The sequence below is a fragment of the Parasteatoda tepidariorum genome, chromosome 1, assembly GCF_043381705.1.
Source record: "Parasteatoda tepidariorum isolate YZ-2023 chromosome 1, CAS_Ptep_4.0, whole genome shotgun sequence".
Lineage (NCBI taxonomy): Eukaryota > Metazoa > Arthropoda > Arachnida > Araneae > Theridiidae > Parasteatoda > Parasteatoda tepidariorum.
The window spans coordinates 106243945-106256212 of NC_092204.1; the positions used below are offsets into that span (position 1 = coordinate 106243945).

Here is a 12268-nt window from a genome sequence, read left to right on the forward strand (position 1 = left end):
AATACCTCCGTAAAGTTCGGTTCTTCATTACCCTAAAGTAGTGAAGCAGAGGGGGACCCCAATTAGGCCCTGCTCACACATCGCTGTCGGTGCCACCCCCTCGGCAAAGGATCAAATTGTGATGGCTGGTCTTCACATCATCTCCAAAGATGTTTCCCAGACCATCGCCAACAGCCCATTGTGTAGCTATAGTGCAACGTAAACGAACTACAACTGTCAGTGATATTTGACTTCTATGATCTACTGAGACACAACTTTATACTTCACAAGAAAAAGCTGGATCTCACGGATTCAGAAAGTAACTTTTTTTTTCTTTTTCTATCATACATCTAAAATAAGTTCCTAATTGTTAAAATATCTAAGATTAACAAGCTCGAAAGTTAAATAGACAAGTTTATTCTAGAAAAATGAATAAGAACTGTTTGAAGAATCTGATAAATTAAAATAATTTTCTTTTATTTGCCTTAAACTAACTTAGCTAAACTTGACATTTATTTATGATATGCAATCAAATATGATATATGAGGGAAATACTTACTTTGAAAACAAAACAGTTAATAGGCTCTCCCCCCCCCCTTTTAATTTAGTAATATATTAGTTTTAACAATGAATTAAGTTAAGATATCAGACATGATATTCTTTATCTGAATAAACATTTTTGACTGCCAAAAATATGGGCATTGGCTGCAATCTGGAAAATAGAGTCCCAATTGTTTAGTAAGCAGAGCAGTTGAAAGTTTGAACCCCTCAAAGTTAAATTCACTTTTTTCAATAGTATGTTCTGAAACATTTTTATACATTGCTATAAAACTGGTTTACCAAAAAAATTCTATGCAAAACACATTTTTTAATAAATATTTATTCTTCAATTATGTATTCTTATTAACAATGAACTTATTTAACAATGAGAAACTTATACATTGTTTAAAACTATGTCAATCAAAACTTTTTCAACTGTTAATTAATAAAATAATAAAAATTATTGAAAATTATTTTTGTCATTAATAAACCAATTTTTTTAAGAGAGCAAAAAATTTTAGATTTGTTTAAAAAGTTCCAAAAAATCGTTAAAAAATGGCTATATACGCAAAAAGTAAAATTATCTGGAAGGGGCAGGAGCTTCCAACAGCTCTCCTGATTAAACGGTGACCATAATTTCCAGACTGCCCCTAACAATTTTATGGTTAAAAAAAATTCAAATCCTTTGAAAAAAATTTATGTTTATTTTTTAAAAAATTCATTTTTGTATCTAACATTTTTGATGTCAATGCTTTGAACCATTAAAATTGGCAACATAATGCATATAGAATCTGCATATAAAATAAAATTTAGAATTATAAAATTAGAATTATTTTACTTGGTTTCTCATTTATTATAACTTTTCCTATAGTTCTCAACATACTAAGCTTAGACTAATAATTCAGAATATTTAAAAATCCAAATATTTTAATCCAGTAATTACTATGGGAATAGATGAATTTTTGAATAGATTTCAAAGTTTTTTGAACATTATTCAACAAAAGTTAAAATCTTAATGAATTAATATTGAGTACATAACTTAACAATGAACACAAAAGATGTGAGAAAAATATTTTATTTACAAATAAAATAAAAATTAAAAACTTAAATTACATTTTATTTAACAGCTTTTCCTTAAACTTGTCGACCATAGTCTTAAATGTTTCTTGATTAAAGTTGTCTGACTTTTCAGGATTAGTTTTCTTTTTGAATTTTGATTTATTCTTCTGTAAAAGAGAAATTTTTTTATACAAACAATTCATGAATATTATTAATAGTATTAAACTAATTAGTTAGGTTTAAAGTTTCTAACTATTAGATTTATCCAAAAGTTGTTTCCAATTTTAGTTAAATTGAATATAGAAATAACTAGACCAATAAAACTAATCCAAAGTAAATCTTAGTAGTCGTAAACCCAGAACATGGGGTGGGCTGTTCAATGATAGTTATGAAATGCGCAGCAATTCATGATTTCTCGAATTCTGGGTAACAGACATATCTATCAAGTTCCTTAAGTCAAAGTTTTTAAGCGTTTCTAGTTTGTCCAATGTAACCAAGGTCCCCACTGACAAGGTATTCGATAAAAGTCCTTGCAATTATCAAAACTAACTGCTTTTCCATTCAATGATAATTTCTATTAACTAACTGAGACTCTAGCCTTGGGTGACCCCCTCTCTCCCATTCTTTGGGACATATTCATGCATTATTTTGAAGAAAAAGTTTCCAAATTCCCATGGTGGAAAAGATATGTTAACAATACATTTGTCTTAATAGACGGTGATACTGGTTTTCAAGAATTACTTTCTGCTGTCAACTTAGTTAACCCCAACATTCAACTTACTTTAAAGGTGAAATTAATTTTACTTTTAAAATGCTCTTGTGACTTGTGTACTTTTTTAAAATGTTCTTGTGACTAAATACCCTGAACATTTTTTCACCTCTGTTTACAGTAAACGTTTTGCCGTCTCTTTTCCACGTCATGTTAATTCTATTCACCCTAATTGTTAGAAAATCTTTGCATCTCTTTAATCTCACTCTTCTTCCTTAAACTCCAAATTTAACTTCCTGCTGCTAACCATGGATTTAACGTTTCTATAGTTGATTCCGCTCTAACTAAAAATCACAAGACCTAAACGTTTCTATAGTTGATTCCGCTCTAACTAAAAATCACAAGACCTAAACGTCTCTCTTCTTCTAATCCTTACAGAGCACTCATTACTTTACTGTATTTTTCTCCCGTTTGTTATAAAATTGCTAATATCCTGTGCAGTTTTGGTTTTAAAGTCATTTTTAGGCCTGTTAACAAAATTAAATTTAAGCCTTTAAAAGACCCAATTAAATTTAATAATGGCTGGGGCATTTACCGCATTCCTTGTGAGTGCAAATTTGACTACATCGGCTAAACTAGTAACACTTTAAAATTCAGGCTTAAGGAATATGTTAGATATGTTTGTTATCAAGAATATAAGAAATCATTAATTGCTGCACATTGTTGAAATCTTTAAACTGGGCATAAACTTTAATTCAACAATGCCAAAATTATTTCCACATCAGCGCATCTTGATGCCCTGGAATATTGATGTATTCATACGTATGTTGATTCCCTTGTTAATGGCAATAGTTCCTCACCACCTCTTCATAGCATGTGGAATTGCATTTTACACTATTTTTTTTAGTTTTGCTTCGCATCTTTATTTTATATATCAAATCACTTTTGCTTCTTGTCTTTCACGTCTGGCTAGTCTTGAAAATGGGCACCCGCTTTTGAGCACTTAAAGCACGTCGACTGATATTTCCTATTTATACATTTTTGAAGCAAATAAAGTTTTTCAACATTTATAATGTTATTAATAACACAATTTGTCTAGATATCTTCATTTTAATTTAATATCTTCCTATGCATTTTAGCTTCATTTTTACTTTTAGTTTAAATAATTTTTCGAAATCAAAACCAAACCCTTCTAGAATAATTTATAGAGGTTTACCTCCATAAATTATTCTAGAAGGGTTTTGATATTGTAGAAGGGTTTGATATTGACTTTGTTCTAGATTTAGCCATTGATAATTTCAATTTTTATTCAAAAAAATTATTCATCTGATGTCACTCACTTATTTGTAAAATTACCTACACACACCTAAGAGAATAAAAAATCTTATACATAACTGGCTATTCCATTGAACTAAATTTCTATGAACTAAACTATGCCCTTTTATATAATTTTAAATGCTATACAAATATTTTTAAAAAAATAATGCAGTTTTGTTTTGTTTTTTTTTTCAATTTCGTTTCATTGTATTATATTTGTATCGTTATAGGAATTTCGTTCTTTTTGGTATTAATTTCCTACTACTTTCGAGTCTTAAATTTGGACACATTATATCTCGTTAACAAACTTGAAGTTCAGTGGTTTTACACTTGAAATGCTTTCAAAATTAAATAAATTATTTATTAAGGATAATAAATTATATAAAATTATTGTTTACAGAAAATTACTTTCATGTAAAGGAATTTTGTAAATGTTATCTCACTTATATGTAAGCAGTTTTGGTAATGCAATTATTGTATATAAGTAATTCAATAGGCATGGTCAAACAATATTGTAGATCTTCCTGAATGAAATGGTTTTTCAGATTTCACCTGTCATGTTTGTAAATAATTAATTGTTATGAAAATAGCTTATTAAATTCTAATACATTTTCTTTAAGAAACAAGTTATATATTCTAATTGCAAACCAGAGCCTGTTAGTTATTATTTACTTTTTTACTACTATTACAATCTCCAAATCAGCTTAAAAATAAGTTTATCACTTTGTTTATTGGCATTGCTGATAAGAATTTAATTTAATTGAATAATCTTATAGTAAGTTATGTAATAAATAAATAAATTTTGTATATAAATTTTGTATATAAATTTGAGTCCTGGATCAGATAGCAGTAAAAAGCATCCAGGTAATCTTCAAATCACAATACATAATATCTATTATCTGGAGTTTTCTGAATAGTGTAATTTTAATTGTTAGTCACTCTTTTGATTACTTAAGTCAAATTGCTAGATACTTTAGTTGACTTAAAAATTTAAAAAATTTAACAAAATTATTTCAATATATATCTAATATAGATATATATAAGGAAAAATTTCAAAATTAACTGATTTATTAGAGAAAAGAATAAGGTGATAATGAGCCTTTTAAATCATTAGTTGCTAAAAACGAGTTTGAATGCAACAAAGAAAAACCATCAGTCAGGAGAAGTGCAGAAAGCGATATTCCTTGGTCACTGAACGGCGAAAGGATGGTATATTTGTGTTCTTTTGTGACTAAGCCGAAAAGTGAAGTAAATAGATAGGCATTGACAATAGCAACTTATCTTGTTTGAAAAATACTTGGAATCTATTTCCATTCACTAAACGCCGCAATTATTTGTAACCATCCGGTAGTACTCTCATATGATTAGTAGGTAAAGTCTGTAATTGAGTGCAGGTAGTTAAATAGAATTGACAATACGCTCATTTGCAATGGTAAATTTAACCCAGTCAATGGTTTATTCAAATAAATAAATAATTTAATTTAATAGCAATTTTAAAAGTTAATCTTTAATCTCAGAAAATAAAAACAAACTCACCTGCTAAAAAGTACCATACGTTTAAACGTTAATTTTTGAGTCTGATTTGGTACTATTCTAAAAACAGTATTATAGCTGAATTATCCGATATTTATTTGTTTATGAAAATAAACTTTTGTCACCATAAATGAATTTAATACAGTAAAGAGAAGTATAAGTAAACTATTTTCATGTTTCAATATATTTCAGACATTTTATGTTGAGCAAAATATGGCTTTAAAGGTGTAGCATATTTATGGATAAAACCAGACATCAAAATAGTTCAGATTGATTCAGGTTCATATATTTCATTTATATGCATTTAAAAAAAATTATTTAGATGTACTATTAAACAATACCAAAGATACCACCTACGAGAAATTTAGGTTTCCTAATTATTTAAAAAAATACTTACTTTAAANATCTCCCCTTTGATCTTTGATGAGTATGACATAAAAGAGAAATAGCTAATATGCGCCCATTTTCGTTACGCGAAACGGAAAAACTTCTAAATTAATATAAGTGAAGAAACTCATTATTTATTATTTAAAAAGCTTATATTATATTTGTATGAAAAGAAATTATTTTATTTAAGTAAATTTTATTTGTTAAACAATATTATTTGTTTCTGCTGCAGGTTTAATTTGTTAGATCAATGAATAAAAATATTTCATTTAAAATAGTACGAACTCTGTTAAAAATGCTAACTGTTTTTTAAAAAAACAATTCTATAATTAATATAAAAAAAAGAAAAGTATCACAATTTCCTTTTTTCAGTTGATTTCTAAATCTTTACTAACAAGCGGTAAAAAATCCAATTACTGCAAAAAACTTGGTCAACGTTATGATATTCCCTACTCAAAATTGTAGTCATAATCTCATTAGTTCTAAAAATATGACGTAAAGCCGTTGCGGCTCAGGCTATAGAACATTCGCCTTTCAATGAGGTGAACCAGGTTCGAATTCCAGTGATGGATAATCATACTTTCATACTATGGGTAGTCATCTGCTTTTTACAGTAATTTATAAACAGTAATTGCCAGTTTCAGCGTCTCTTGCTACAGTTACAACTAAATATCTATGCATTTGGAAAGTTATTTCTGTTATTCTTTCACATATTCAATTAAATCAGGAAAATAGTTCAAAGAAATATTTAACAAAAACATTTCCATTAACAAACTTCAATATAATCAAAACTTTATTTGACTTTTAAAACTAAAAAGAACGCGAGTTCAGTTAATATTAACTCATACAAAAAAAAAATTTAAAAAATGTTTTTGTTACTTTTAAAAAGCTGATCTTTCAACACATTTTCAAGATAAAATATTTTTTTGTACGACATAGGCATTTAAAATAATCAGTTTTGAGAAAAAATAACCAGAATTTTAAAAAAAAATGAAGAGAAATAAATAAATATATAATTAAAAAGAAGATGTGGGAAAAAAATATAAAAATCGTTTTATTCCCGCTTTTCAATATTTAACGAGAAAATGTTCTATGGGGGGGGGGAATAAGCGATATTCACAAACCGATTGTTAGTTTGAATGCCAGGAAGTTCCACTATCAAGATGAGCACACCTTTGATTTATTAGTGACATGGGGGATACTCTTGCCAGCTGTGAAGCAAATGACCAAAGATAGCCCCAACAAAATGGGTGAGTTCATTTGCGAATGAAAAACTCAGGATGTTTACGGGGGTAAATTTTCCTCTGCTTGGGTCGTTAAAGAGTTAAATATACTACATTAAAATGCAAAAATTGCATATTTCCATTTATTAAATACTATGATTTCATTAGTTAAGAGTTTTCTATAGTTAGGGGTCTTAACCACACTTTGACTATCAAGCATCTACTGTATCACAAAAAAATTGCCTGCATGACAAAAAAATTTCCTGTATCACATTTTCATATTTTGTGATTTTTTTAATAAATAAATCACATTAATTTTCCTGTCTCACATCATTACTTCAAAATACTTACTTTTCTCTGCTTCTTTTTAGGAGACTTTTCTGTTGATATTTGGCTACCTTCAAGGATATTTACTGCTTTAGCACCTTGATCTGTTGCTGAGTTTTTGTCCCTGCCCTAAAAACAAAATCTTTAATTAGAACAATGTAACAAAACAATGTACTAAAGTTTAAAATTCCCAACAAACATGTTTGAAACTTCAATTTTTTTTTTTTTTTGTATTATACAATTGAAATTATTATTAAAAAAAGTGTTTATGTAGGCTTTGAAAAGAGCGTAATATGTCTTTTACACATTTGCAGTTCTATATCAATTATCAACAAACAAAACTTAACATATTAATAATTATCAATAACAAAAGTTATCTTTGAATAAGGAAACTGACATTCAGGATTTATAACTGGACTACATTTCTCTGGAACACTACTTGGGCAGAACTGAAAATATATAAGTGTAGGGGTGAAACCGCCAACGTTTGGAAAGCACACGCGATTTTGAAGATCTCATATTTTTACTACAATATCATTACGACATGTGAATTTCAAATTGCACATTTAAATAATTACTTTTTGACAAGCTTTATTTTTGCTGATTTTACTGTAAAGCAAAGTTAATTTTTTTTTTAATTTTTAGACAGTTTTTGCGATACATCTTCACTTAGCTTTAAAAATGCTGATTTTGCTACAACATGAGAATTTTAAATCACGTATTTAAATAATTACTTATTTAGGTGCTTTACTCATACTAATTTCATCGGAAATTTAAGCATTTTTTTTTTGTTGAAATTATTGTGATGTTTTTTCACATGATTTTGACAATTCTGCTACTTTAACTATGTTATTATTATGACATGCAAGTTTCTTATAGCGCATATAAATCACTTTTTGATACTATTTATTTGTACATATTTCCCTCTAAATATAAGTAATTTTTCTGACAGGTGGTGCCATGCATTTGTATGTGTTCTTTAGAATCTCGATATTTTGACACAATGTTATTGCAAACTGAAAAATTTGAAAAATTGTAGGAAAACGTGAATTTTTAACATGTTCACTGTTAGTAATTTATTTGTTTTAAAATTTTGTAGCATGGATTTTTTTAGAAAACACGAAATGTTATACCTTTAATAATTCAAGAAATAGAAAAAATATCTGAAATATAATACCAAATAAATATTGAATCTTATTTTGTACTATAATGGTTATGTTTTATTCTTTGTTTTTGCTCACTTTCACTCTGGGAGCATTACAGTTTTTCTTTTGTTAGAATTTATATCCCCCCTTCAATATATATATATATATATATATAACAAAAACAATAATTGATAAAACAGGAAAAAAATTTCTAGAAGCATAAAAATTAAAAGTATTTAATTTTCTGCAAATATATTACTAATTTTTTTGATTAAAAAAAATTTAGAGCTGAAAACAGTAACATTTATAAAAAAAATATCATATTTGCCATCAACATGATTAAATATGTGTGTGGCCTTTTGTTAGTCAACCTGCAGTGCAAGAGGTCTTTCACTCAAAAAGGCTGTGCACCCCTATTTTAAGGTGTAAACTTTTATAAATATTGGATGAGTGTGTCATAGGTTCAACCTTGCATTGTGCTTCAAGTGTTGAATTTCGCTAAATAAAATTTTGAATGAAAGTTTTATTTACCTTTTAGTTAAGTTATTAAAGTTTTGAAATAAATGAAAGTTTTATTTACCTTTTGTTTTTTTCTCGGACTACCTTCTGAAATGTCAGTATTTTCAGGTCTTTCTTTTTCTTCAGAAACAGAAGATATCTTTTTTCTTTTCTTAGTCTGTGTAGCAAGATTATAAAAAGAATTAAGCAAGATTAGTTAAAAATATTAGAAGAAAATATTAAGAATAGCTACACTTTCAAAATGGATACATGCCTCTAATTTCGCAACTTATTCGAACAAAAAATATATATTAACCTAAATTGTTTATATAGGTGAAATTATAAAAAAGAAAAAATATGAAAGCATTTGTAAATTTAATCTAAAGAATAGCTTCTAAATTCTTAAATTAAAATTGAAGATAATATTCTAAACCTTTATTTGAGAATTAAAAAATACTTTCCAAAAAAAAAGTATGGTATTAAAAATTATTTGTAATATATTTTGAAATCGTAACACTCAAACGTTTTAAAGTGTGGAAATCACACTTTATTTGTCTGTCACAGAATTTATCATTCATATTCATGATTTATGCTATATATGAAATAAAGTGTGAGAATCATACGTCCTTACATAAATTGCATACTTCAATCTATCGATCTCAGACCTATTATCACTTAATCCCATTCATGAATTGCTAACAAATATCTTTGTTTCAAATGCTAAAAATATTCATTTTATATCATAATAAAAATTCGAACAAAATAATTGAGTTCTGCAACATGGAGCCAGTTGAGTGTGTGCCAAATTATTGTAGCAGTTTAAACAATTGAAAAAGTTCAATCTGTTTTAACCTCGAAAAGGAGAATCAAATTACAAACAATTTAGTATTAAAATGCTTCAACAAGAAACTTTCATCTGAGATGGAACATATTTTCTAGCACCTTGCAGACTACAATTTAAGTTAAGTTTTTGAAAATGATGAATCAAATATTGCTTGTTATGATTTAATCAATTCTGTCACAGTTAGTCTCCTTGGGCAGAATTCTTTGTGATATTGTTAAGAAAATAATTATAAAATGAAAAATTTTCTTTAAGTAACTATCCTTCACACTTTTTCCAGGCTTAGGATTGACTATTACAGTAGTGCCTATTATAGCAAATTACAAATGTGTGGCTTTAATTTCTTTTAACATTTGATTAGAACTTATTCCTTTTTTGATACTACTTACATGTACTAAAACTGGACAGAACGAACATGATGCTCTTTTCAAGGTCACCAAGAGTTTTAAAAAAAGCCATTTCTTCAACGATATGGATAATTAAACAATCTGGTAAATTGGCTATCGGATAATCGCCGCTGTACAATAACTTTAATGAAATATTTTACCTTTTTTGAGAGCACTTTTGCATTAGAAGTTTCCACCTTGTTTTTTACATTTTCGTTCATTTTCCTACCACTTTTTTCTTCACTTCGCCTCTAAAATACAATCAGTGATTTAGTTTTGTAACATTAATTAATAAACATTCAAAATAAATTAGTACAATTATAGGCAGAACTATACTTTTATATTCAATATTTCAAACAATAAGAAGTTAATTAATACCCTGAAAAAGAGAGAAATAATTTTGAAAAACACTAAAAAATTAAGCCACTAGAAGAGCTTTTCGTCTCATTTCTAAAAATTTGCTTTACTTCTTAACTATAGAAAAGTAATTTATATTTACTATACATTAACATCTACCTATTTATATTGAAATTTTATGTAAAAATCTAAAAAAGTTTTTAAATACTAACCTTGTTCCGCTGTTTTAATTTTTCCCTCCTTCTTTCTTTTGTCAAAAGTGCTACTTTATTTTCCACTGAAAACTCTACAATTGGTCTCTGAGGGGGTAAAAAAAAAAAAACAATAATGAGCATTTTATGTACTCTTAGTTCTAATTACAAGTTTTAAATAAATTTTTAAAAAGAAATGTACTATCCATCAGTAAGAGAAGCTATATAAAATAGAAACTATTCATGAATATTTCTATAAAACTGAATAAAATTACTGTACTTGATACTGTATATGATAAAAAAAATCTATGTAGTATCCAGAGCTAGTGCATGTGCATAATATATGCTAATAGAACCTTTATAAAATAATATCTAGGAATGATGTAGGCTGCCCTAATTCATCGACTTATCAAGATTTCTAGCAAATCTAAAAGGAAATTAAAATTCCTAAGCAGAAAAAAAAAATTAAAGAATATCTGGCAAACACTCGAGCACTTATACATAGAGCTGATGTGTGACTAGAATATAATTAAACTGAAATTCTTTAAATGAAAAGCTATCTCAAATTTTTAAGAAAATAAAAATATTAAATATAAATCCTCACACTTTAAAAATAGATACCAATTCTTCTATGAAAATTAGTCTTGAAAAACTGGTGAAAAATAGAAAGTAAAAATTAATGTGCAAAATACTAATGAATTTGTTAAAATTAAATAAAATTTTAACAAAGGATGATCTATCTAATCATTTAAGTTTTGATCATTTAATAAGGGTGTTTACCCTAAAATATAAATATTTAACGCAAGTTAAATTTTAAAATAAAAGAACAAAACTTATAACTCATTCTATTTTTAAAATAATATAAACTTAATACTTTAGAAAAAAAATATTTTTCCAAAATGAATACAATCTGGGAATAAAAAAACCAACTAAAGTAATATCTTTAGTTAATGAATAAAATTAGCAGAATAATAACACACATTGAAATTAGGGAAAAACATTATTTGTTGAATCTACAGTTAAACTTTTTTTTTATCATTATATATTACTTTACAACCTTTTATCTTTTTCTAATTCTTAAAATTTTTCAAAAATCTGTTAGAAGATTGAAAAGTTTCAACGATGATGCATGGAATGGTGAATCAAAATAATAGTATTATGAGTAACAAACACATTTAGTTTTCATTCTTATGTGAACAAATTACTCCACTTAATTCTCTTTTTCAAACACACAGGGGTTAAGAACCGTGAGAGAACTCAAATAAAGGTTACATCTACAACAAAATATGCTATGTAAAATTTTAATTTTAAAATAATCAAGAAAAATTACTTTTTGTGTTGTAAAAATTTTAGGATTGTTATTTAGTTTTCCAATAGCTTCCAATGCCTCTTCATGTTTACTAAAACTAACAAAACCAAATCCTCTTGATAATGGTATTCCTTGGACACTAGTCTTTTTAAAATCTCTCATCACTCTTGCCTGAAATGTGTTTATATTTTCAATACAATAAATAAAATAATAGTTTTCAAATACATAATAAATAAATACAACTAGGGTTCACAAAAACAATAAAAAATTAGTCATTTAAACTAACCATTAAAGTTTCCTGACCATTCAATTGTAAGTTCTCAAGGCTTTTTTAATTGTTTTCTTAGTTTTTGCTATGGATATTCATATGGTTTTCAAATCTAAAAATTTTTAATATAATATTTACTTGAGATTTAAAGGATTGTATTCACAACAGTTTCCTTTCACATTCATGTGGATTTTTGTTA

The 12268-nt window shown here is 26.9% G+C and overlaps 1 protein-coding gene across 2 annotated transcripts in view; it reads right to left on the reverse strand.

Annotated features, from left to right (window-relative positions):
* Positions 1-1578: 1578 nt before the first annotated feature.
* LOC107448113 (RNA-binding protein 28) overlaps positions 1579-12268 on the reverse strand; it is a 34070-nt gene continuing 23380 nt past the window's right edge. For both annotated transcript variants that reach the window (XM_016063221.3, XM_071184671.1), the window contains exons 10-15: positions 11823-11972; positions 10514-10600; positions 10106-10195; positions 8800-8895; positions 7099-7203; positions 1579-1745 (exon numbers count right to left, since the gene is read on the reverse strand). In XM_016063221.3, coding sequence (XP_015918707.1) covers positions 1629-1745; positions 7099-7203; positions 8800-8895; positions 10106-10195; positions 10514-10600; positions 11823-11972 — 645 coding nt within the window. In that variant the 3' untranslated portion in view covers positions 1579-1628. The remainder of the gene's footprint in view (positions 1746-7098; positions 7204-8799; positions 8896-10105; positions 10196-10513; positions 10601-11822; positions 11973-12268) is intronic.